This window comes from Esox lucius, chromosome 12 (genome assembly GCF_011004845.1).
Source record: "Esox lucius isolate fEsoLuc1 chromosome 12, fEsoLuc1.pri, whole genome shotgun sequence".
Taxonomy (NCBI): Eukaryota; Metazoa; Chordata; class Actinopteri; order Esociformes; family Esocidae; genus Esox; species Esox lucius.
Window position 1 is genome coordinate 12214191 of NC_047580.1, and position 23919 is coordinate 12238109.

At 43.1% G+C, this 23919-nt stretch overlaps 2 protein-coding genes and 1 pseudogene across 2 annotated transcripts; all 3 read right to left on the reverse strand.

Moving 5' to 3' along the window:
- Positions 1 to 4307: 4307 nt before the first annotated feature.
- On the reverse strand, positions 4308 to 18393 carry zgc:158828 (probable ATP-dependent RNA helicase DHX35). The gene is made up of 20 exons (XM_010875859.4): positions 18313 to 18393; positions 17538 to 17665; positions 17209 to 17301; positions 16421 to 16498; positions 15923 to 16027; positions 15768 to 15829; positions 15572 to 15641; positions 15301 to 15360; positions 14640 to 14752; positions 12819 to 12915; positions 12574 to 12732; positions 11904 to 12114; positions 10604 to 10728; positions 10045 to 10290; positions 9208 to 9285; positions 7924 to 8053; positions 7729 to 7810; positions 7556 to 7627; positions 7341 to 7452; positions 4308 to 7241 (listed from the first exon to the last, which is right to left on the reverse strand). Exons 1-20 carry the CDS (start codon positions 18350 to 18352, stop codon positions 7203 to 7205), a joined length of 2100 nt encoding a protein of 699 aa, XP_010874161.1. The 5' UTR covers positions 18353 to 18393; the 3' UTR covers positions 4308 to 7202.
- Positions 6052 to 6158, reverse strand: LOC114840529 (annotated as a pseudogene).
- A 568-nt stretch (positions 18394 to 18961) lies between the features above and the next one.
- On the reverse strand, positions 18962 to 23348 carry rab5if (RAB5 interacting factor). The gene is made up of 4 exons (XM_010875860.5): positions 22983 to 23348; positions 21901 to 22004; positions 21501 to 21630; positions 18962 to 20130 (listed from the first exon to the last, which is right to left on the reverse strand). Exons 1-4 carry the CDS (start codon positions 23088 to 23090, stop codon positions 20089 to 20091), a joined length of 384 nt encoding a protein of 127 aa, XP_010874162.1. The 5' UTR covers positions 23091 to 23348; the 3' UTR covers positions 18962 to 20088.
- Positions 23349 to 23919: the final 571 nt, after the last annotated feature.

Here is a 23919-nt window from a genome sequence, read left to right on the forward strand (position 1 = left end):
TTTGAACAGCAGGTAATTACTATCTACGCATGACTTGTCCTCCCCTCACAAACGCTAAATCACTGTTAAACATTCTTTAAATGTACTCCAACACCATCAATGATTTTTTACAAAGGCTTGACACGGACTGGAAGAAAGTGGACCTGGCACACTGAACCTCCTCAAACTGATGTGTCATCTAAATTTTGTGGTCCAATACTATGAATGTTCACTGTGGCTGTCACTCTTCTTCTAATCCAGTGGTTGGGAAACTACAATGAGCAACTGAGTGGAACTGGAAAATAGATTTGGCAGGTCGAGTGACCAGTGTGATAAGCAGCGGAACGATGTGGTGGAGACCAATGACACCTGTTCGGGAGTTGTTGCCACATGGCAAGGTCACAAACCCAAATTCCACCTAAAAAATCAACAAAAACTAGAGGCCCATTAGAAGTCAGATTATAATAGTATAGTGTGTAGAATGGCAAGATATTTGCATTGAAACTGCAAACACATATGTATGGGACAATAGCAGGATTTCTTTTTTAAAACTGGCAGGCCCAGAGATGGGGTGTTTCAGTTTCTTTCTCCTTCTCTCTTTCTCAACCCTTCCCCAGCTGTGTTCAAGCTGCTTTTCTCCCTACGCCAGGTTTCCTCTCCTGAGTATGTTTACCCCTATGAAAGGTTTAATTTCATTCCCTCTCCGATGCCAAATTGTCTTTACATGCAGAACGTTAGCTGTACTGGGAAGACTGGGTAAACTTAGAGTGGATAAAAACTTATCTATCATCTAAACTCCAATTTTCCCATTGCAGGTAATATATTTCTGTCTTCACATGCACATGGGAACTAGCAACTGGTAACAGAGCCAGTGGAGAGAGAGACCCATTGAGCAATAAAAATAATTATAGAGGTGGCCAACAATTATTGTCAATGTACTTGACCTTGGTGTCTTCCAAAAACAAGAACAACAATGGTTGGCTAGAAGCTGCAATTCCTGGGCAGAGCTCACCTGTAGTGTAGCCTTACTGTTCCTGGCTAAGACACATAGAACCTTTCTGTCCACTGGAGACCGGTTTAAATCCCTCCAACCCATCCTCCTGTCTTCTACCCATCTGTGTCCCTTCTGCCATTTCATACTATTCCATTAGTGACAAAACACCCTAATAAAGAAATATCTCCATATCCAGTATTTTCATAACAAAATGTCAATAAAATTGAAAGATTTGCTTATTCTAGCAGATTTGCAGAGTTCCATTTGCAGTGAGAATCAACGCTCCCTATTTGGTGTTCAGAGCATGGTAGATACCTAGCACAGGCGGAGGTCTTCCTTCGGTTTTCTGTATACAAGGGCAGGAATATGTATAAAAAGCTGGGTGTACACTAACCCATTTATGTTATGTGGTATTTCTATATTTTGTGATTAAAATGAAAGATAATATTAGAGAAATAGTACAGCAGGTGATGCAGCTCATGAGTCTCACAGGGAGATGCCAAGTGGCACACAAGTCTTCCTCCCTACAAGCATGTCATGGAGTCAGACTTGCACTAAAGGCAGAAATACACCTATCGGCCATAACATGACCACCTGCCTAATATTGTGTAGGTCCCCCTTTTGCCACCAAAACAGCCCTGACCCGTTGAGGCATGGACTCCACTAGACCTCTGAAGGTGTGCTGTGGTATCTGGCACCAAGACGTTAGCAGCAGATCCTTTAAGTCCCATAAGTTGCGAGGTGGGGCCTTCATGGATCTGACCTGTTGGTCCAGCACATCCCACAGATGCTCGATTGGATTGAGATCTGGGGAATTAAGAGGCCAAGTCAACTCCTTGAACTCATAGTTGTGTTCCTCAAACCATTCCTGAACCATTTTTGCTTTGTGGCAGGGCGCATTATCCTGCTGAAAGAGGCTAATGCCATCAGGTAATACCAACAATGCTTAGATAGGTGATACGTGTCAAAGTAACATCCACATGAATGACAGAACCTAAGGTCTCCCAGCAGAACATTGCCCAAAGCATCACACTGCTTCCACCGGCTTGCCTCCTTCCCATAATGCATCCTGGTGCCCTGTGTTCTCCAGGTAAGCAACATGTGCCATCCATGTGATGTAAAGGGAAATGTGATTCATCAAACCAGGCCACCTTCTTCTATTGCTCCCTGGTCCAGTTCTGATGCTCACGTGTCCATTGTAGGTGCTTTCGGCAGTGGACAGGGGTCAGCATGGGCACCCCGACTGGTCTGTCGCTACGCAGCCCCATATGCAACAAACTACGATGTATTGTGTTCTGACACATTTCTGTCAGTACCAGCATTAACATTTTCAAGAAAGTCCAGGACTAGGCTTAACTGGTTTCTATGAAACACGATCATAGGTCTAAAACAAGGTCTGGGATTATTAGACAAAGATTTGGTGAGTTATCTCAATCGGGACAGCTCCAATAAGTGAAGAGCACTGGGATCACTTTTTATGCTTTCTGAAACATGCCAAAATTAAACAGTTTCTCTGAGCCTTAGAAAGGGTGTCCGCTTAAGATGTTTTGCTGCTTTTGCAATTAAATTTCACTTACGGCCCTCATAAGGTTTGTGTCAGCCTGGGCCGGTGGTTTAATTAATAAAGCAGTCTCCGGAGCAGGAAGTTCAAGAAGCTCCTGTTCTCTGCTTTCCTGATGCACTCCCTCAACCCTCCAGGGAGCAGCGAGCGTGCTCTTCCCACCACACCAATTGAATCGCTAAACTAAGACAGTTGGCCACAATCTATCATACTCAGTCCGACAGGCAGGGTTTACATTTCTAGTAGCCATCATTTTTACTACGGTCAAAGTGGGTCAAACACACTACATATCAAATCTACACAGGGTTACACACAGGCACAATATGTTTTTTTTTTGCATCCAGACAATACACCTACCATTGGCCACGGTCCCCGACAAAGTTTGCAACATTGCGGATTAAAAAACTCAAAAATATCCACATTAAAATAAGCATAGAACTAATATCCAATGCCATTAAAAACTGTAGACACATTGGAATTCCAGAGTAGGATCATCTGAAAATAATTTCTAACATTAACACTGTATACACATTCATATGGTGTTGTTATTGTAACCGGCATTCATCACATTGGAAACAGGTAGGACTGGAAACCTCTCCTGTCAGAATGAACAGCGTACAGCGCAACACTGACACCCACTGTTAGAAGCAGACGTCACCACTCTGGGACTTAGTTTGTCTTAGAACAGCTAGCATGCTGCAGACTGTACAATCAACCCTGATGTAGCACACCTGATTCAGCAGGCGTCAAACAGGTCTAGCAGGCTACCTGACCTGTAGCCAAACACAGGGCCACTCCCTAACTGGGCGAGCTAAAAAAATCTGTTCTGTCTCTGAGCACGGCAATTAAATGGCTCCCAGGTCGTGGCTGTAAAGAGTGTTCTTAATAATGAACTGGTAAAGGGAACAAAGACAATCCTATTAATTGTGATTATTAGCAGATTAGTACACTGATCAGCCATAAAATTACACCCACCTGCCTAATATTGTGTAGGTCCCCCATAGAGCATCCTGGTGCCATGTGTCCTCCAGGTAAGTGACACACACGCACCCGGCCATCCACGTGATGTAAAAGAAAACATGATTCATCAGACCAGGCCACCTTCTTTCATTGCTCCTTGGTCCAGTTCTGATGCTTATGTGCCCATAGTAGGTGCTTTCGGCTGTGGACAGGGATCAGCATGGGCACCCTGACTGGTCTGCAGCTCCATACGCAACAAACTGTGATGCACTGTGTTCTGACACCTTTCTATCAGTAACAGCATTAACTATTTCAGCAATTTGAGCTACAATAGCTCGTCTGTTGGATCAGACCACACGGGCCAGCCTTCACTCCCCACGTGCATCAATGAGCCCTGGCCACCCATGACCCTGTCGCCGGTTCACCACTTTTCCTTCCTTGGACCACTTTTGATAGGTACTGACAACTGCAGACCAGGAACACCCCACAGTTTTGGAGTTGCTCTGACCCAGTCGTCTAACCATCATAATTTAGCCCTTGTCAAAGTCAGATCCTTACGCTTGCCCATTTTTCCTGCTTCTAACAACAGGTTTGGGGACAGATTGTTCACTTGCAGCCTGATATATCCCAGCCACTGACAGGTGCCATGATAAAGAGATTATCAGTGTTATTCACTTCAACTGTCAGTGGTCATAATGTTATGGCTGATCGGTATATGCTGTCAGGTCAGTTCAAACTTGGGTAGCAGCAAAAAACTAACACTGGTAGCTCTCCAAGAAAAGGTTTGAACCATTTAATAAGGAAAAAGACAGGTAGTTGAATGACCATACTGTTTTATTTGAAGATGTGCAGGACAGAAGTGAAGGGACACAACTGCTTCTCAAAGTCAGGCTACTACAGATTACACTGTGGCTGTGTGAAAGACACGAGGATTCCCAGAAGAGGAATATGAGGCCAGTCATGGCACTGTCAACTACATTTGTGCAAATCTACACTTGAGATCCGGACTGTGTACTTAAGACTACCACTTAACATGCAAGGTTAATTCACTTGTATAGGCCTAGTAGTCACATTAGTTATTTTTCCAGAGTTCAGAGGCAGTTAAACAGTACCTAGAAAGGACTAGGAACTGAACAGTAAAACCATGCAAACATTAGTCAATAAAGTCAAAGACAATAACCTTACTGCAATGTAAACAGGTCCTGGGGTGCTTTTCAAATGACAATTTTTTTTTTTACTCTGTGGCTTTTATAAATCACTCTTTGGAGAGTTAGAAAAAAAAGAATCAGGACATCTTGTATGGACATAATGTGTGCCTTCTGTGGTGTTGTACAAGAATAATGAAAAGTAATGAAAAGAACAGTAATTAACGCAATCCATAGTAAATGGTGATATCGGAAAACAGTGAAGGGCCCAAAGAGAACTGGCTAAGAAGGATAAATGCTTGTTTTTTTAGGCTTCTTATGCATCTCAAAATGCACTTTGGACATAGGAAAAAAATGGCACTTCATTCTTCAGTTTCAATTATTTCTTTTTAACTCAACACTATATAGATTATTTGCACATTGCATACTAAAATGAAATGTGAAATACTTTAATATTTTGGGCACAGAACGGTTAAAAAGGCCACTATGTTTGAGATAGACAGCGCAAGACTTGTATAGTAACTGTCTAAAATCAAAGAGGTCTTTTTCACAGTAATAATAATGCAGAACGCCATCTGTCAACACATCAAATCCATAACAGATTTCAAACCTGACAAACCACTTATGATTGGAGGGTTCCCCAACTATGGTCCTGTGCAGCCTGGGTGTGCAGAGTTATGTTCCAGCCCAGCCCTAACACATGATTCAGCTAGTCATGGTCCTGATGTAGTATTCTCTCCCAAAATTGCAAAACATCCTGGCACAACAGTTGCAGAGTCATTCCTCAATTTATTTGTTTGGCTAAATGTTTAGCATCCAAAATGTATTGTCAGCATAACACCATAACAGCAGTCGATTGGTTGAAACAGACAGGTTTGGGCTGGCTTGGAACAAAACCCTAAGCTCATCAGGACAGAAGTTGGGTAGCTGTAGTAGAATGGCAATTGAAAAAGCTAGCATTGGTACTTCGTCAGCTACAATAGAAACAAACTAGCACCCATTCTAAGGGATGAGGAAATTATCAAAAAAATAAGAAAACTAAACGTTTCCATAATGTTCCCATAAAAAAAATATGTTTCACATCCTTACGGTCAGTCATTGTTTAGCGCAATGTCACAACTTAAAAAAAGGCTGGAGTTCAATCAGGTCCACCGTAGCCATTTTTTTTACACAGCATCTTGGTTTAATAACTACAGAGCACACGCAAATGAAGCATCTACCTCTAAGGCGCCTACCTGGTATTAGGTTTTTAACCTGCCTACAGCGATCTGACCATCAGAAAAAGAACTGCGCAAACGGCTTGACTGTATTGTACCCACAGCCATAAAAAAATAACCATGGATCCAAAGCCCCGGGTTTGGTACTTCCATACCCAGGACTCGAGCCTCTCTGCCTCTATATGTACAGGGGTTAGGGGGTCGGGACCATGCGGCCATGCTGGAAAAAACAGAACTATCAGATATTAAACTGATGAGAACAGATACTACACTTGATCTTAGCCAAAAGGCAGAGGAGGAATCCCTAACTCTGTATTTTTAAGCAACAAAACCCAAGGGGATGTGGTTTACAGCAAAAACCTAGATCTGTCATTTCATATTGAGTGACAATTCAGTGTTTTTTTTATTTCGACCAAATACAAGCTTAAGAAGCAATTATATATCATATATAATCATATATTGTGAAAAACATTTTGAAATGTTTTTTTGTAGTTTACTTTCGAAAGTCAACTTGTTTTATGATGGTAAATTATATTGAAATCTTTAAATAAGAAATTACCAGGATGAATAATTATTTTGTTTAAAGTAATCAAAACGGCTCCCTTGAATGCCATAGCAGTCAGTTAACAGCATCACTGGGTGACCAGGATTTTAAGCGAATTGTCTATCAATAAGAAATCTAAGATCACCAGATTTTTTGCAGTGAAAATTCCACAGCTAAGGGCTGTTCGTATACACAACAAAACACATAGTGCCTATACACAGCCCTCAGCCGTGATAGATCGGCCATATACCCCAAACTCCCAAGATGCCTTGTTGCCATAATAAACTGGTTACCAGCATACTTAGAAGAGTAAAAAAATAAAAACACTTAATTTCCTGCTCAGTATTTTCTTCATTTCATGTACCACTAACAAAGTTACCTGAAAGTTGAGGCCTGTATTTGGTCTGATATACCACAGTATTCAGCCAATCAGCACTCAGGGCTCAAACTACCCGGTTTAGAATCACAAAACATGTGTACATACTTCACAGTTCTATCTGCTCCAGCATGGCTATCTAATGACCACCAACTGGAATGGTAAAATAAATATATATAATACATATTTCTGTACAGGGTGATTGAGAGGGGTAGAGAGGAGAGAATGTCATGGGGAAAAGAGGTTATGGGGAGGGGGGCACAGTGTCGTTTGAGGAGGGGTGTTCTCCATATTCCTTTTGGTTCTTGCGTACCACCACTTCCTTCCTGAAGCCCTGGTCCTCTCCTACAGGTGGCAAGGGCAGCTATTGGAACCAGAACCGGGGCTACATGGTCAGAGTCGTGGTCACCGGGGGAAGAATCCAGCTCAGAGAACCCTGGATCTCTTGCTGGCCAATGACCCGTGCTAACAGACCAACAGAGAAAGACAGCAAGAGGTATGTAATGTCGGTGAAAGATTGAGAGAGAATTACAAGGTCCGTTCAAGAGATCGCTTTCCTCCTACCTTAGCCTGCTTGTAAAAGTGAGGCGCCAGCTCGACCAACCAAGACGACTCCACCGCTGTGACGTCGCGCATGTAATACTTGGAGGTCTGCACGACTTCATTGAAGACAACCCTGGAGGCAAGTAGGGCATGGAGATTAGACCCACGCCCAGAGGCGAACAGCAGAACCGCACAATCGCGACTGCCTCGCAATTTGACTAAGGCCAAACTCTTACCACTTCGGAGGCTTCTCTCCAAACAACACCGAGTTCGGGTGGATGTGAAGCTCTCGGTCATCCCGGAGAGTCCTGGCGGACAGAAAAAAAAAAGTTACCTCAACGTAGATACAAAGCCATTTAACAGCAACGAGACAGCAGGGCGGCGTCCTGCACAGGCCGCATGCAATCACCTGTAGGATCCTGAGTGATGGATGCGGGCGGCGTTGGCGAAGAAACCAGACACGATGCACCTCAGGATCACGTCAGGGTCACCTGGAGCGGACAAGAAAAAACGTTTTCTGGTCAAACTGAAGACATCTGAACAGCCGCTGATGCAAACTTCTGCCCCTGGACCGATGTGGGGTGGAGACCTGGATTACACCCACCTTCGCTGGAGGTGCGTGGGACCTTGAACTTGTTCATGAGACGGCGGAGCTGCTCCCGTACAGTCACTGCTCGCAGCAGGCCCTTGTAGTTCAGGAAGTGTTCCTGACACCACTGGGAGCTCTTCTGGTGCTAGAGGAAGGGGGGGGGGGGAGTGGAGGAGCTTAAATGGGTATGATGGGTGCACGGCACCCCTTCAGAGGGGCCCACAAGAAGTTTATCTTACTGTTGAAAACCAGAATAAAATGATATGATTTTTTGCTCTATACCATTTAGTTGACATTGAAGAGATAAACATCTATATTTGTTTTGTTATTCCATAATGCATTTTTATGATCGACCAATATGTGACCGCGGGGCTGTAACCAGTGTTGCCAGATGCAGAGGTTTCCAGATTGTTGTATAGATGAAATAACGTTGGTGCTGTTTTTATGTGCAGTACGCAGGTTGATAGGCCAGTATATTGTCAGTGAAATATGGCAACCCTGGGTGTAACATCGGATCTTTTCGGCTCATTTGCTAAGGTTTTGAACTGTGGAAGATAGGTTAAGTAACAAAATATACAAATGGAACGTAGATAGGTCTGCTAATCAGTGGAAAGAAAAGCAATGCATTATAAAAATGATCTGACGTTACAATGATGGGAGCAGCAGGGGGGAATACAGTTCTGATCCAGAAGTTCTGTAACTGCTGGTACATTTTGTATTAGCCTAATAAGCTTCTATTCCTCGTGGTAGAGGAAATGTTCGTATTTTGGAGAGAATTGTATAAAATATAATGTGCCTCTATCTTTTAGCTGGGAAAATCACACAGCGATAGTAAGATTTTTGTGGTGGAGGGCTGGGCAAGTTTCACACCAATGGGAGAGAAAGCTACGTTCTGCCACTGGACAGCGGTCAACTAACATTTATTTGACCTTTTGGTCAAATTATTAGGTTTTAATCTCTCTGGAGAACAAGACCATAATGGTTGCAGAGACGAAAACGCTTCCTCAGGAGGACAACATTCTGAAAATGAGTTTCAGTGAGTAAAATATTGTATAATTAAACAGAGGGCTGTGGTCTAAACTGATACACATAGCTACCGCTTTAGCATGGGCTTGTTTACAGCCCACTGCAATTGAAGCATACCTTCCCTACAAACTAAGAAAAAAAAAAACATCTCAAAAATGTATTAGAGTGCTTGGCTGTTTGTTTTTTGTGGTCTGTCTCAAGAAACTTTCAGGCAGTTGGCCCGCTCAAAGGAACAGGTCATTAACGGCGGCGGCCCTTCTGTGTGGTGCCCACCTTGATGAAGGCTTCGTAGACATTCAGCATGGTCAGATGATCGCCCTCCGCAACAGCAAACTTCCTGTGCTCCCGTGCCTGTAGGAGTGGGAGGGGCTGCTCAGCATACAGAAAACAGTCTGGTACCAGATGTGTCCTACCCGGCCTGATGTAATGTTCATGCTGAGACCCAGCGATCCCTTTAAACCATTTTCACTATCACAAACATCTCCAGCCTTCCCAGGGAGGCGCCACAACCTAGCGATTTGGGGAAGGGCTATGCGAGACCGCCAGCTTGGATACTCTGATTAGATCTGCTAATAGCTGTGTCCTATAGTGCGGTTCTGCGGTATAAGACGATGGCTCTCAAACCTCTTCCAGGGACCCACAGACATCCCCCAAACTTGGCTAGAGTTCTGAACCAGCTCACCTCAACCAGCTAATCAAGGGCTTGATGATTAGCTGGACAAGTTTATTCAGGTGTTTGAGCTCTGGAATACATCTAATACCTGGAACCACTGGGGCCCCCAGGAGAGGTTTGAGAACAACTGCTCTAGGGCACAACCTATTACGCACGGCAAAGTGCTGTTACAGGATGGGTTCAAATGGGTTGATGAAAGAACACAATGCTTTTTCAGCAACAAAGACTTGTCAAACAGAGTGTAAAATTACAAAACTTTCTTGAGCAAATGTTTTGGTACATTGCCGCTTTTTGTATTTGATAAAGCAGCGGGATTAGTCGTCGGACACCATTTAGGATGGTACAAGGTGTGCTTCTCTGACACAGCAACGAGCTTCTTGAAGCACAAAGACAGAACGGGATGGTTTTCAGACAGGGGATTCAACATTCATACCCACCGCTGGTTTCTTCTGATTGGATGGCACCACAAATATGTTTTGGATCTGCATCATGGCTGCTATGGTAACAATCTCTTTGGAACAGCCAAAGTTCCCTGACTCAAGCAGCATCTTGGCAAACATGGGGCTGAGGGGGAACTCAGCCATGCGGAATCCCATGGGGTCCGTTAGGCGACCGTACTGGTCCAAACCCCCCAGGGCATAAAGCAGCTCCAGCGCCTGGACCATAGACTGAGCCGGTGGGGGCTGAAGAGGAGGAAACATCATGTTAGTTTAACACGCTGGCTATTAAAGTGAAATCACTTGTTGATTACCAATCTCAATGCCCTTCTGCCACACATGGACAGACAGCCCAATTTAGACCATTTCTTTCCACTAGTCTTTTCACCCAGGGATCTGAACAAGATCTGATGTGAACATATCTGATTTGGCATCAGTTAGTCAAGGGGGGACCAGAATTTGACAGCCTGTTTAAGGAACAAAGACACGGTTCTGGTTCTTTTAGAACGTCTTTCACAGAGGTCCAAACATGGGCGACAGTTGTAGCACATGGACTTACAGAGAGAAAGCTGAAGCGCAACACGTTGTCTATGCCCAGGGCTTTGAGCTGCAGAATGACAGGAGCCAGGTTGGTGCGCTGCATCTCAGGAACTGTCGATGCAGGCAGCTTCTCAAAATCTTCCTCTGGAATGCAGACAGAACAGTGAAAACTGAGGTTGTGAAGCTACCGGTAATTGACCAGATATTCCCATTGTTTTCTAAATCGGCCCAAATCTCACCTCGTGCCTACCAGATAATTGGATGTTTTCATTTTAAACCTAAACTGTCACACCTGAAAGAATTAGTCAACTAATCATCAAGACATGAATCAGGTGTGCCAGTCCAGGGTTAAAGGGGAACAACAGTCACATGATAATCCACCTAAAATCTACCTTGCAAACCATTGGCTTCAAAGACAATATAGATGACAAATTCTAGCCTTTTGTAATAGAGTGCATGACCCCTGCTGATTGTGATTGGTGGTGACATGTCCAAGGCCCTGCTCCACTCCGCCCTTAGCCCTACATTTGCACATTCATGCACATCTCTTCCATTTGCACAAGTGTCCCAAAGCTGAGAGACTGAAAATTATCAAGGATGTAGGGCAGTGTTTCTCAACCCCGCTCCTGGGCACCGCCCTGCATGTTTTAGATCTCTCCCTGCTCTGTCACACATGATTCAAATGATCAGCTCATTATCAAGTCCTTCATGAGCTACATCAGGTGTGTTAGGGCTGGGAGAGATCTAAAACATGCAGGGCAGGGGGGTGTCCAGGAGCAGGCTTGAGAAACACTGGTGTAGGGTCTAATTAGACCGTCCGGTGGCCCCTTCCAGTGATTTGGTAAAGACGTAGGCTTACTGAGCACATTGGAATCACGTCACTGCGTTATTTTTGAACTTGCACAATTTAACTCAAAAGAATGGACTGGCGTGTCTACATAGGCATTTCTTTATGCCTGATTTGGAGATTTAACGCGTGTACAAAACCCATCCTACATTAAATGTTCGTCTGTTAATCGTTATTTTCTTATAAAACGACAGGAGAGATTTGAACATTTAGAATTTCATGCTTGTTTTTCAATTCAAATCGGACTACGAACTGCATTTATTCAAGTCACAAGTGTGGTTTGTGGAAGTCACCCTCAGAGATGGGTCAGCAACACGTGACCACGGAGGGCACTCCAAGCAAGTGGGGCCGGGGGCTGGATTGGGATGTCAAATGAATGGGCCGATCACAGTGTTGTTCCCCTTTAAAACACAAGTACGGAACATCTCCCTCCCAACGTTCATAACACAGAGACCGATACAAAAACACACACCCGTGTAAAGCCTGAAGCACTTCCCGGCTCGGTTGCGTCCAGCTCGTCCGGCCCGCTGACTGGCCGAGGCCTTGGAGATGGGAGTGACCACCAGCGACTCAATGGCGGTGCGGGGGTTGTACGCCCGCAGCTTGACGAACGCACAGTCGATCACAAACACAATGCCATTGATGGTGATGGAAGTCTCGGCTATGTTGGTGGCCACGACCACCTTCCAACAAACCAGAGAGACCGTATTAATCCACAGCCCGCTCCAAGAAATCCAATAGAAGCCATTTCAATAGGGAACAGCACATCAGGAATTGACCATAAAGCGCATGCATCATTAGCCATTACGACACTGGATACATAATTTGAGTTTGAGCCTGTGGCGAAAAGGGCTTTTATCACAATGTACTCTTAGGGAAGCTTATAACATACCAGCGGTTGTTCTCTGTTGAAGTGGAGACATAAAATCTATTTTAGCCTTTGGGCGCAAACTCCAATAGTCTCTTTATGAAGCTTTCAGTGACGATGTGGTGAAAGCCTTAAAAAAAAGCATCCTGTGTGATCCCCCTAGGCAAGTTCCCTCCCCATGAATGGTCCAGAGTGCAAAGGTGTGCAGGCTTTTGTTCCAACCCATTCAATGATTGGCACCGTGGGTCGGCGGACTGGCGCTCTTGTGACTCACCTTGCGAACAGTAGGGGGCGTCCTCTCAAACACCTTCATCTGGTCCACGTACGGCAGGCCTGCGTACATGGGCAGCACCTTGAGGTGTTTCTTCATGGCGTAGCGGCCCAGGGCTCTGGCCTGCTCCTGAAGCATAGACACCACCTTCTCCACCTCCTCCTACATGTCACAGACACATACTAACAGTTTACACAGACACTTCGTAAGAGTGCCCAAGTCAAACACGAACTTCAAGAGGAGCACACCTGTCCAGTGAGGAAGGCCAAGACATCGCCATCATCCTCTGTCTCGTGGATCTTCAGCACAGTCTCCACGGTGGCCTTCACATAGTCTGGGACTGGGCTAGGGGACAGGGAGAAAAACACAAGAAACTGTCTAATCTTGGGACAGAGAAAGGGGGGATATTCAACTCTGGTGCCGGAGGGTAGAACCACTGGTTCAGTTTAATTGCACACAACCAGTGGAAGTAGATGTTAAGCCTAGGACTGGAGAGGCTCAACTGTCTGTCCTGAGCATGACAAATACTGACACCAAAGAAATAAATATGTGGGGTTTCGGCATACAGGTGCTGGTCATATAATTAGAATATCATAAAAAAGTTGATTTATTTCAGTAATTCCATTCAAAAAGTGAAACTTGTATAATGTATACATTCATTCCACACAGACTGATATATTTCAAGTGTTTATTTCTTTTAATTTTGATGATAACTGACAACTATAGAAAATCCCAAATTTAGTATCTCAGAAAATTTGAATATTACTTAAGACCAATACAAAAAAATGATTTTTAGAAATGTTAGCCAACTAAAAAGTATGAATATGAAAAGTATGATCATATACAGCACTCAATACTTAGTTGGGGCTCCTTTTGCCTGAATTACTGCAGCAATGCGGCGTGGCATGGAGTCGATCAGTCTGTGGCACTGCTCAGGTGTTATGAGAGCCCAGGTTGCTCTGATAGTGGCCTTCAGCTCTTCTGCATTGTTGGGTCTGGTGCATCGCATCTTCTTCTTCACAATACCCCCTAGATTTTCTATAGGGTTAAGGTCAGACGAGTTTGCTGGCCAATTAAGAACAGGGATACCATGGTCCTTAAACCAGGTACTGGTAGCTTTGGCACTGTGTGCAGGTGCCAAGTCCTTTACTTTACACTGGATTTCAAGCAAGGTGGATTCTGTGGCTCTCCTCTCTTCTTGATTTCCAAAGGAAATGTAAAATGCAACTCCGCAGCAGTCCAGTCCTTTTTGTCTTAAGCCTAGGCGAAACACTTCTGACGCTGTGTCTTGTTCAAGAGTGGCTTGACACAAGGAATGCGACAGCTGAAACCCATGTCTTGCATACGTCTGTGCGTGGTGGTTCTTGAAACACTGACTCTAGCTGCAGTCCACTCTTTGTGAATCCCCCACATTTTTTAATTGGTTTTGTTTCACAATCCTCTCCAGGGTGCGATTATCCCAATTGCTTGTACACTTTCTTCTACCTCATCTTTTCCTTCCCTTCGCCTCTCTATTAATGTGCTTGGACACAGAGCTCTGTGAACAGCCAGCCTCTTTAGCAATGACCTTTTGTGTCTTCCCCTCCTTGTACAAGGTGTCAATGGTCATCTTTTGGACAGCTTTCAAGTCAGCAGTCTTCCCCATGATTGTGTAGCCTACAGAACTAGACAGAGACCATTTAAAGGTCTTTGCAGGTGTTTTGGGTTAATTAGCTGATTAGAGTGTGGCACCAGGTGTCTTCAATATTGAACCTTTTCACAATATTCTAATTTACTGAGATACTTAATTTGGGGTTTTCATTAGTTGTCAGTTATAATCATCCAAATTAAAAGAAATAAACACTTGAAATATATCAGTTTGTGTGGAATTAATGTATACATTATACAAGTTTCACTTCGTGAATGGAATTACTGAAATAAATCAACTTTTTGATGATATTCTAATTATATGACCAGCACCTGTATTTAGAAACAGATCCCTTTTCACAGTTGTATACACATAACAAGTCGATTCATAATAAAACAGTTTTGGAGGCAGAAAATCAATGCACAGAATTCCGTAGGAATACCTGACGGTGTAAAAGACGTCAACTGGGAAAGTGCGTCCCTCCACTGTCAGAATTCCACACGTATCCTGGTTGGGATCTCCTGTCTCGTTCAGGTTGAAGAACTCCTGGAATTTCTGCAGCCAATGAGAAGACAAAACAGTTGGATTGTTACCAGGATGGCATCCTCGTGTTGCACCCCTACAGAACATTAGTGGATTCCACTCAGACATTTATAGTCCACCTGTTACACTAGGCTAGTATGGATGGTACAGGCGTGACCACAAGAAATGAGACACCTGGCATATTTTTGCCAACTTTATTTCCAAAAATGTTTGACTTTTTATTCCCCTAAAGCTAGACTTAGCAGAGCGCTGATCTGCAGAGGGGAAAGGATCAGAGCAGCATTGTCCTGTGAAGAAAAACATTGCTGAATTGGCAAACATCAAACCACTTCTTCACACAAGAAATTATAAAAACGCTATGCGACACTTCGGCTGGTTTTCGTGACTGTGAGCTGACTGTGTCTTTTGTCTGCCCGTGCCTCCTTTGTTGTACGTTTACCATGTCATTGAACCGCGGACTCGAAGGGCAACAGTTCATCTCTCTCTTATTTTTTTTATTTTTTTACTTTGTTTCTCGGTAACAAAGCATATCGGTAAATCTTAATAAAACTGATTTTCACCTTCGCATCCAGGGTGGCAGATGCAACAATCAAGCGGAGGTCTCTGCGCTTCTTCTGAATCTGGAGCAGGAGGAAACCACCGGGAGAGGAGGGTTATTTAATCAATCTCATTCAATGATTTCAGGTACTGTAATGCATAAGCTAACGCTAATATCCGCAGCACTTCTCTAGAGGAAGGAGGCCATTGCGGAGTACAGCCATGTAAGAACCTGAATGGTGCAGTTCTGTTCAAATCGATTACAGTGGGGTAGATACCAAGTACTGAAGCTACCTTCTTTAGCAGACCGATGGCTATGTCAGTGTAGAGGGTTCTCTCATGGGCCTCGTCAAGCATTAGGACACTTAAACAAAAAGACACAACCCTAACGGTTACAACAGGACGAAGACAGGCACTGAGCCCAATAACTTCAGGTTAGTGTTGCCGAGCCAAAATCCAGCTCCATTTCTTCACGTGGTTAGCTACTCACCTGTACTTCTTCAGTAGAGGATCAGCCATCATCTCTCTCACCAGCATTCCATCTGTCAGAAACTGAAAAGGAAATATATATAATGTATATATATATGAAAGAGATTCACACAAAGAAAACCTATAAAAAACAGAAATGTTAATTGTGGACTGTACCTTAATGCGGGTGGCATGAGGGTCAGAGCAGTCGTCAAAGCGGATAGTATATCCGACCTCATGCCCCAACAGGGCTCCACGTTCTTCTGCCAAACGATTGGCTACCTGACAGGAAATGGGAGAAGGGGGCAACATTTAAATAATTTTGCAGATGGTCTTCTGCTTAGCAACTTACAGTAGTGATGAGTGTAAACTTTTTCATACATTTTTTTTTGTACTCGGCCAATGTGGGAATCGAACCCACAACCCTGGTGTTGTAAGAACGTTACTCTACCAACTGTGCTGCATCTCCATCAGGCAGCAAAGTAGGCAATTTTTTGATTTGTTACAGGTAAACAAATAGGTTGTATTAAGTGTATTTAAATGTGCCAATTACTTATAACTGGGATGGGACCTGTTTATTATTCAGATCAGCTTAGCGTTCCTGAGAGCAGAGTCAGTGGGTTGCGCCAAGGTTCAACAGAGCTTGAGACGGGTGTGTGAGATAGGAGTACTTACTGAGATAGCAGCCACTCGACGAGGCTGTGTCACACCAATCACCTTCCCCTCAGCTGCCCAGCCAGCCTCCAGCAAATACTAAGGGGGGGTGTTGAAGAAAGGCAGTTAGAGGGGAGGAGGGATATGCAAAAGAGCGAACGAGAAAACCAACCAGAGGAGTTGGAAGAGTCGAAGGGAAAGTGGCAGAAAGAGGCATCGATATAAAGTCAAGGACAGCACACTCGACAGAAATCAAGTCCCACTTGATTTGCTCTGAAGCCTGCCTGCATGGTAGAGGCTGGTAAGCAGGAAGCAAGGTCACTCAGAGAGAGAAGGGTATCAGTCTACTGCTGCAGTGTCCTCCCTGGAAGCTGGTCTACTAGTGCTGCCTATCTTGGGTGGTCCTGGGATGTTCTTAGTATTGTCCACTAACGGAAAAAGGGTTTCCCTCCCCACCTTCCATTTCATTCAGATCTATTTCACAAGAATGCTTCAAATTATTCATTCTATCATTTGCATTCAGTGTGAGTTACTTGCCGTTCACTGTGCTGCTTGCATGTGTGCGTTATTTCTTTTTCTCATCGAGGTTTGCTTTTAGATTTGAGTGGTGTATCTGTATACTCACTTTGGCAAGTGCTGCTGTGAAAATAACTTTGTGTTCATCTAAGGTTAGACCTTGCTTGAAGTGAACTATTTATGCCACATCTTTTTTACTTTCTACATCACAATCATTTTACAGAACGCTATATGCTGCCTCTACTAATACTATCAACATCAAACAAAATGCCAACAGAGAAGCTTATCCAAACCTGGGGGATCTGTGTGGTTTTCCCACATCCTGTCTCTCCTACGATGATAACTGTCTGGTAATTCTCCACCAAGTAGAGGATGTTGTTTCTGTGCTGAAAACACAAAATGGCATGTAAACATTACTCCCATGATGCAGAAAAAATAAGAGTTGAGGTGGCTATATCAGTTAATAGCATCTACTTATCAGTGACCACTACAACTTTGGCCTAGTAACACCTGCACCTTACAGTAAATCCTAGAACAAATTAGGTGGAGAAAGGTGAAGGTGCAAAATGATGGGTACATGTCCCTTAAGGTGGGGCTGAGACAAAAGGCGGGGTTCAGCAACCTTGAAAACAGGAAGTTTTTGTCTCTGCTTCTCTATGGACAGCGCAGTGTAAGGGTTGAAAATTATGGGGGAGAGAGTCGTTTCGGTCGTGACCTCCCGCTCCTCAGATATACCAGGTGCCTCCGAACCTGAGACAAAGAAGATACTCGGTATCATCTGAATATTCGTAACCAACCCACACAAACGTTATGAAACAAATATCTGCACATTGATAGCGTTACCTAACACCACACAGCGTGTTTCTCTGCAGAGTGAAATGCTGCTGACGGGGTTAAACTTGGTTTCGTTTAGCTATATGATATAACTAGTTAGCTTCGTTAACTCGCTAATGTATGTTGACTGCAGACTAATTGATAGATACATGTGTTACATGCAAAAGCAAGAAATATCTTGTTTCTTTCACAACAACCGAGTTTGCTGTCGCCGTATAGAAACAGAATGATGTCTTAACTAGCTAATTGCCCCCTGCGCCCTAGTCACAACTTATTTAAATAGCTATAGTTTCTGTCATGTTGGACAACTTGAATGCGTTAGCAAACCTCTACAGTACTACGTAGGGGCAACAGTACACATTACGTACTAGTTTACTGTAGCTAGCTATAATCTATCGACCACAGCACAGCAGTACAAGATTTGCGATCATAACACAACCACGCAAGCGGGAAACCCACTGGGTATCCCAAACAAATTATTTACGTGCTAAAATGCATATGCATAATAGTTTTGTAGCTTTTCGACAACATTTATGTTATTATTGCCTCAAAATTGCGCTTACCCGGTTTCCAAAATTTCATCGTGGAGAGGGGGGCCGCCATCTTAGGTTTTACGTCACGGATTTGTTTCTAGCCTAAAAAAAATCTTTGAAAACCATTAACCGCGTTGTTTGGAGTATGACGTCATATTTAATTTGGGATTCCTTTAGTGATTCTTTTTTTTTACCACAGCAAGGCGCTACAATTAACAGGTTTATAGAATGGCTCTAAATATGCATTGGACACAGTCACCTGTACGGTTATGTTGCACATACTCAAGATTAGTTTTAGCAACATTCCTACTGTCGATATCATGTTCCGTAAGTACAATATGCTCCTTTATAACTTTCTGGTTGTAAAACATCCACACTTCCCCAACTCTGGAACGCCCTCCCTAACCACATCCGTCAGGAAAACACCATGCAATGGTTCAAACAGGCCCTCAAAACCCACCAACGCTTTCAGCAGTTAACCTCCTTCCCTTCTCTTCGTCTCGTGATTCCTAGTTGTTAATCACCTATTTCCCGTTCATTTGTACCTATTAAAGTGATTTTACCCAGCATGCTCACCCTGTGAAGTGCTTGGAGTACCTAGAAAAGCACTATACAAGTTTAACTTATTACTACAGTTAAAGATCTCACTGCTGTCAAACAACATCACAAAGAATACATGTCCTCAAAAATGAAGGCTAAAGTAAGCCCATGTTTAATGTGATTCCCAAAACATTCCTATCAGAAAATACAATCCTGTCAAAAGCTAACCATGTACCTGGTACAACAGGTAGGGGTCAGGACAGCCAGCTTGCAGAAACAATGTATTCATTATTTAATTCACACACTATAAAATACTTTGACATATGCTACATCAAACAAGATATAACACAGAAGTACAAACCAATCAGTTTAATACAATGTGGATTGTGATAAAATGGCGCATTTACATACATTAAATTAATCCCAGAACATTAGGTAAGACTTCTTGATCTGAAAGCTATGAGAAACAGAAACAATTTAATTTAAAACCCCATCTGCCTGCTAGACAATGCCATTTCTGAAGGAAAGAAAAAATGAAAACAATAACAAATGATGGCAGTGCACAGAACCGTTTTAGCTTTAAGGTTGGACATACGACACTCCATTCCAACACTTCAGAAATGTATTTTTCCTTCCACCTCTCCAAGACTGCACTGATCTATCTTGAGTGGGTAGGTGGAAGCAATATGGCCACGTACATGCTTTCACCAACGCATTTGTGAGATCAGTGAACTGTGGGGAATATACAGATGGATGGATGCAACACATGAATGGTTATGACAAGTCTAAAAAGAACCCTTCTAGTCTCATCTAGTTTATCTGCATTGATATGAAAAAAACTGGACAAGTGAGAGCTAGTTTCAGTGACGCCGCCCACATCTACCACATTTCCTCATCAGGCCTGAGTTTACAGGACAGACAGCGCAGACCAAGGAAGGGAGACAAGGAGAGGCAGACCAAGGAAGGGAGACAAGGAGAGGCAGACCAAGGAAGGGAGACAAGGAGAGGAAGCCATGTTAGGACTATTGACATGAACCCAGAAAACTGTCAAACAGGGCCGTAACCTTAACATGATGTTCTTACAAGATCATTCATTTCAAAAACGATGGTTCCCGTAATGCACTGCATATCGAAGGGTCCTAGATGTGGGTGATAACACACCAGAAACCGTGGAGTTTGTACACTCTTCATGTCCTGAAATTCATTCTTTTACTTCAACTGAAATGTTCATATTTGTCTCCAACAGACCAGATTTCCTTCAGGACTTCAGTCATAATGTAGTGCTGTGTAAAATATTATCCACACCACCTAGAAGAAAATAGAGAAGGGTTAGTCATGGACAGAGGAGATTTTTACATGGTTTCCTAGGTAAAAGCATGGGGCTTGCAACAGCGGTTCTACATCTGGATAACAGTGTTTGATAAATGTTTAGGTGTTCATTGTAACTTAACATTGAATGTTAGAATGGTTAAATACACATTATGACATTTAGAAGTGTGGTTGTTTCAGAATGGTCAATTAGATTTTTTTTACATTTGTTTGATGGAAGGCAGACAGCGATCTAAACTTAGTTATAAATTATAAACCAGATGGTCCATATAATTTAGTCACTTACTCAGATACAGTATCATATTAAAACAGCAGAAATGTCAGCCCCACTCTAACATTTATAGAATTACATGAAATTAGGAAAACATTTGAACACTGTCTCTATGCCGGATGGAAAACATTGTAGAATTACAGGAATATCTTTTCAGTCTGGTGTCAAACGGAGGCTTCTGAAATGTTCTGTGACCAACGTTTAGCTTTGGGCCTGAATTTATGTGGTTATGGATGTGTGCAGATATGTACACAGCTCATGTGAAAAAAACATGGACCCATAAGGGCAAACAGTTTAACTTCAAATATTCTTCTGCTAAAAGTGCATAACTGCCAAATACAATTGTTGATTACTCAGGTGATGCAAGCCTACATTCCATTCAGATTGCCTTGGAGTTTTTAACTCACAAGTAGGTAGTGATTATATCCTGAAACAAATCATAGTTTACCTATCAAAAAGCTGAGACTATGGTTACCAATGAATGGCATTTCAGAACATACAGACTAACCCCTCTCCCCAGAAAGAAGTGCATGCTTTAAGAAATTGTCTAACCATTTTTATAAATTATGTTTCAGTTAAAGAATTACATAATGAGAGTGCCTTGCAAAATAATTCCAACTCCTGACCAATTCTCTAATTTTACTGACTTAAAAATGGTACATTGGTCAGGCTGTGAATCTGAAGGGAGCTAAAGAGCAAAGAGCATTCGACTGATGTAAGCGAAATTAATATAAATGCAGATTTAAAAAAAAAAATAAAGCACAAAATAATATCAGTGTTTGGATATCCCAGTGAGCACAGTTCATCAATAATCAAGATGTGGAAGCTTCATCGCACCATCTTGGCACTCCCAAGAAAAGGCTGTCCCTAAACATAGCACCACACTGCTAAATGAACAGTCAGTTAAACGGGTGTTTTGTATCACAACATGTCACAATGTGCTGTAGGACCTTTTTTCATTATGCCTCAAAAGAGAGCCATCTTTGGTCACTATGAACAGGTGCTTGATCTGATCTGGCTGTGCAGGTTCTTTTCACCAACCGTAATACTGCCATCACTTCCAAACAAATGGTCATACCAGGAATAACGCAAAGGACGTCATGAAGCCTTCTTTGGTGAGCTCCCATGTGCCTCCATACTCCTCCTCGTCAACCTGCTGAAAGCTGCTGAAGTACACATACAGGACCCCTGCGTTGATCACACAGAATCTAGAGAACAAGGCAGAGCTGTTAGATGGGGGAGTAATTCTCATTATTAAAGTTGTTGTTCTTTTAGTAGGGGACCGAGTGCCAGAAAAGAAATAAAAATGCAGAAACCAGTATGAGGACTCTAGACTCAAAATGTCTGTGGTATACAAACATTTTGTTAAGAAGTAAGTTATATAGCTAGGATTTTTAGTTGCAAGGGGCATTATAAATGAATGTGTTGAACTATGGCTCCATCTTGGTCCCAAAGAGAGTGTGATAGAGGACACTTACATGGCTATTCCTAGAAATCCCTTAAATGGTGCAACGCCCCATATCACTCCAAGGATGATAGCGATGATCTGACGAATCCAGTAGATCACATCTAAAAATTCATCCTGCAGTGTAAGAGGAACATTTGAGAAATTCAGGGGTTGTTTCAAACAGGTGCGGGCAATTTCATACAATATTATTGTTCAGATGTTATAGTGAACAATATAAATCAATACTCTGCTCAGTTTCTCTGTCTGGCCTCACACATCCGACCTACAGTTGAAACAAGTACAGGGTCAAGCTCCACAGCCCCTAGGTGAACAGCACATTGTGGGGTTAAGCTCCACAGCCCCAAGGTAAACAGCACATTGTGGGGTCAAGCTCCACAGCCCCAAGGTGAACAGCACATTGTGGGGTCAAGGGTAGGAGAATGTCTTCAGTATTTGAAAAGAGTAGCCCTCCAGTTGCCAGATCAATTGCCTACTTTAAGCAGTACCCTCACCAGCAATTGAACTGGGTGCCTTGCCCATACGGGTTACCTGCCTAATCATTACATTGGTACGGTATCCTACTGTATATACATCCAATGCATAATGTGGCGTAAACACGTGTGTAGTGGTGTAAAACCTAACGAGTGTAGTGTACAGTAAACACTAGTGATTTGGTAGGTATGCATAAGAGTTGACGGTTGCTGTAAAAACCTTACGGTTGTGTTGATAACTGAAAAAGAAAGTTGGTAATGATGAGTGGTCTTGCGGATTAGGCATGAAGTGTTAGTGTTAATCTTCACCGTGATTAATGCCGCAACACAACCTCGATCTTGACAATGTGTAACTAACGTTAGGTATTTAAGTGTCGGCATAATAGTCGAAAACAGTAGTCCCAACGCCCGTGGAACACATACAGGGAAATAAGACCCCCATCCTAAACAGATGACCCTAACGTCAGTCGTTACCCGATCCAGTTGACCACCGGCAATTGACTAGCTGCGTTTTCATGCTAACTAGCAGTCTGGCTGATCAAGGGGGGGAGCCCAGTAAGATATTGCAAGACATGCAGATTTTACTTAGTTTAAAATATACATTAACAACAGCCATACAAACCTTATCTTCCCATACAGCGGTGCTGTTAAAGACTTTGCTCCATGTGGACTGCTTTACACCCCCATTGGCGAGATGAACTTCTTCTTTCCTCTTCGAACCGTTCGTCATTCTTTGCTGACAGTCACCACAGCGTTTTGCAGACGTATAAGAAACCGCTCGTGCCACCAATTTTAGGAATATATTATACGGTTCCTGACGTCTTTTTCAATGGATTACTCTTGTCAAGTTCTTAAAAACGGTTAGAAATACCCACGCTCCTACAAACCGACAGACTGATGTCGCGGATAAGACCTGAAGGTTCGAGCAGGCGCAGCAAGTTCTTGCCCAGACTTGACCCTGACTGTAACAGCCAATAAGATAATGCGACGTTCACGCGCCGGACAAGTATCACATCACAAAAATAAAAGACCGCGCCATCTAGAGGTGGAGTCCTACTATTTCCTCTTTATTTCTGTCTTTCTGGTGGTACGGCTGCTATCAGTGGTCAGGTCTTTCGGAGCTGTGTTCGGATCATGTTTTCAGTGCCACTTATAATAACGTGACTGGCCTTTCTTCAATGTGGAGGCCTTGCGAATTGATGTTGGACAGAGGCTCTCAAGTTCAAACAAATCAATACTACCAGCACCAGTTCAGAAATAGAAGGAATTAAATGTTAATACAGGGAGTAGTGTGACTGAATATGTATCAAACATGGGTTGTTTGAGGGACTTCAGTGTGTAGGTCAGTGTGTATGTCATGTGTTACTCTATTGAACACTAGATTTACCTTAACTCAAACATTAACTGAGTTTCGGATTACAGTGCAGTCACCAACCTGTTATATAATCAATGTACCTATTAAGACTTGTTAGTTCACTAACAGTGAAGTCCTGCTGGTAAACCACCTGTACTACACAGAACTATAATGTACCACCTGTGTATTATTGCCAAGACCAGGA

Bases quoted from the DNA above. Each gene is read 5' to 3' on its own strand.
- zgc:158828 (XM_010875859.4), bottom strand. From the start codon at position 18,352: ATGGCGGCCCCCCTCTCCACGATGAAATTTTGGAAACCGG. The intron at 15,830-15,922 runs GTACAGTCCACA...TTTCCTTTTCAG, and splicing joins CTCATGCCACCCGCATTAAG to TTTCTGACAGATGGAATGCT. The intron at 12,115-12,573 runs GTGAGTCACAAG...GTTTGTTGGAAG, and splicing joins CGCCCCCTACTGTTCGCAAG to GTGGTCGTGGCCACCAACAT.
- rab5if (XM_010875860.5), bottom strand. From the start codon at position 23,090: ATGACGAACGGTTCGAAGAGGAAAGAAGAAGTTCATCTCGCCAATGGG. The intron at 22,005-22,982 runs GTTTGTATGGCT...CTTACACTGCAG, and splicing joins CCGCTGTATGGGAAGATAAG to GATGAATTTTTAGATGTGAT. The intron at 21,631-21,900 runs GTAAGTGTCCTC...CTTGTTCTCTAG, and splicing joins GGATTTCTAGGAATAGCCAT to ATTCTGTGTGATCAACGCAG.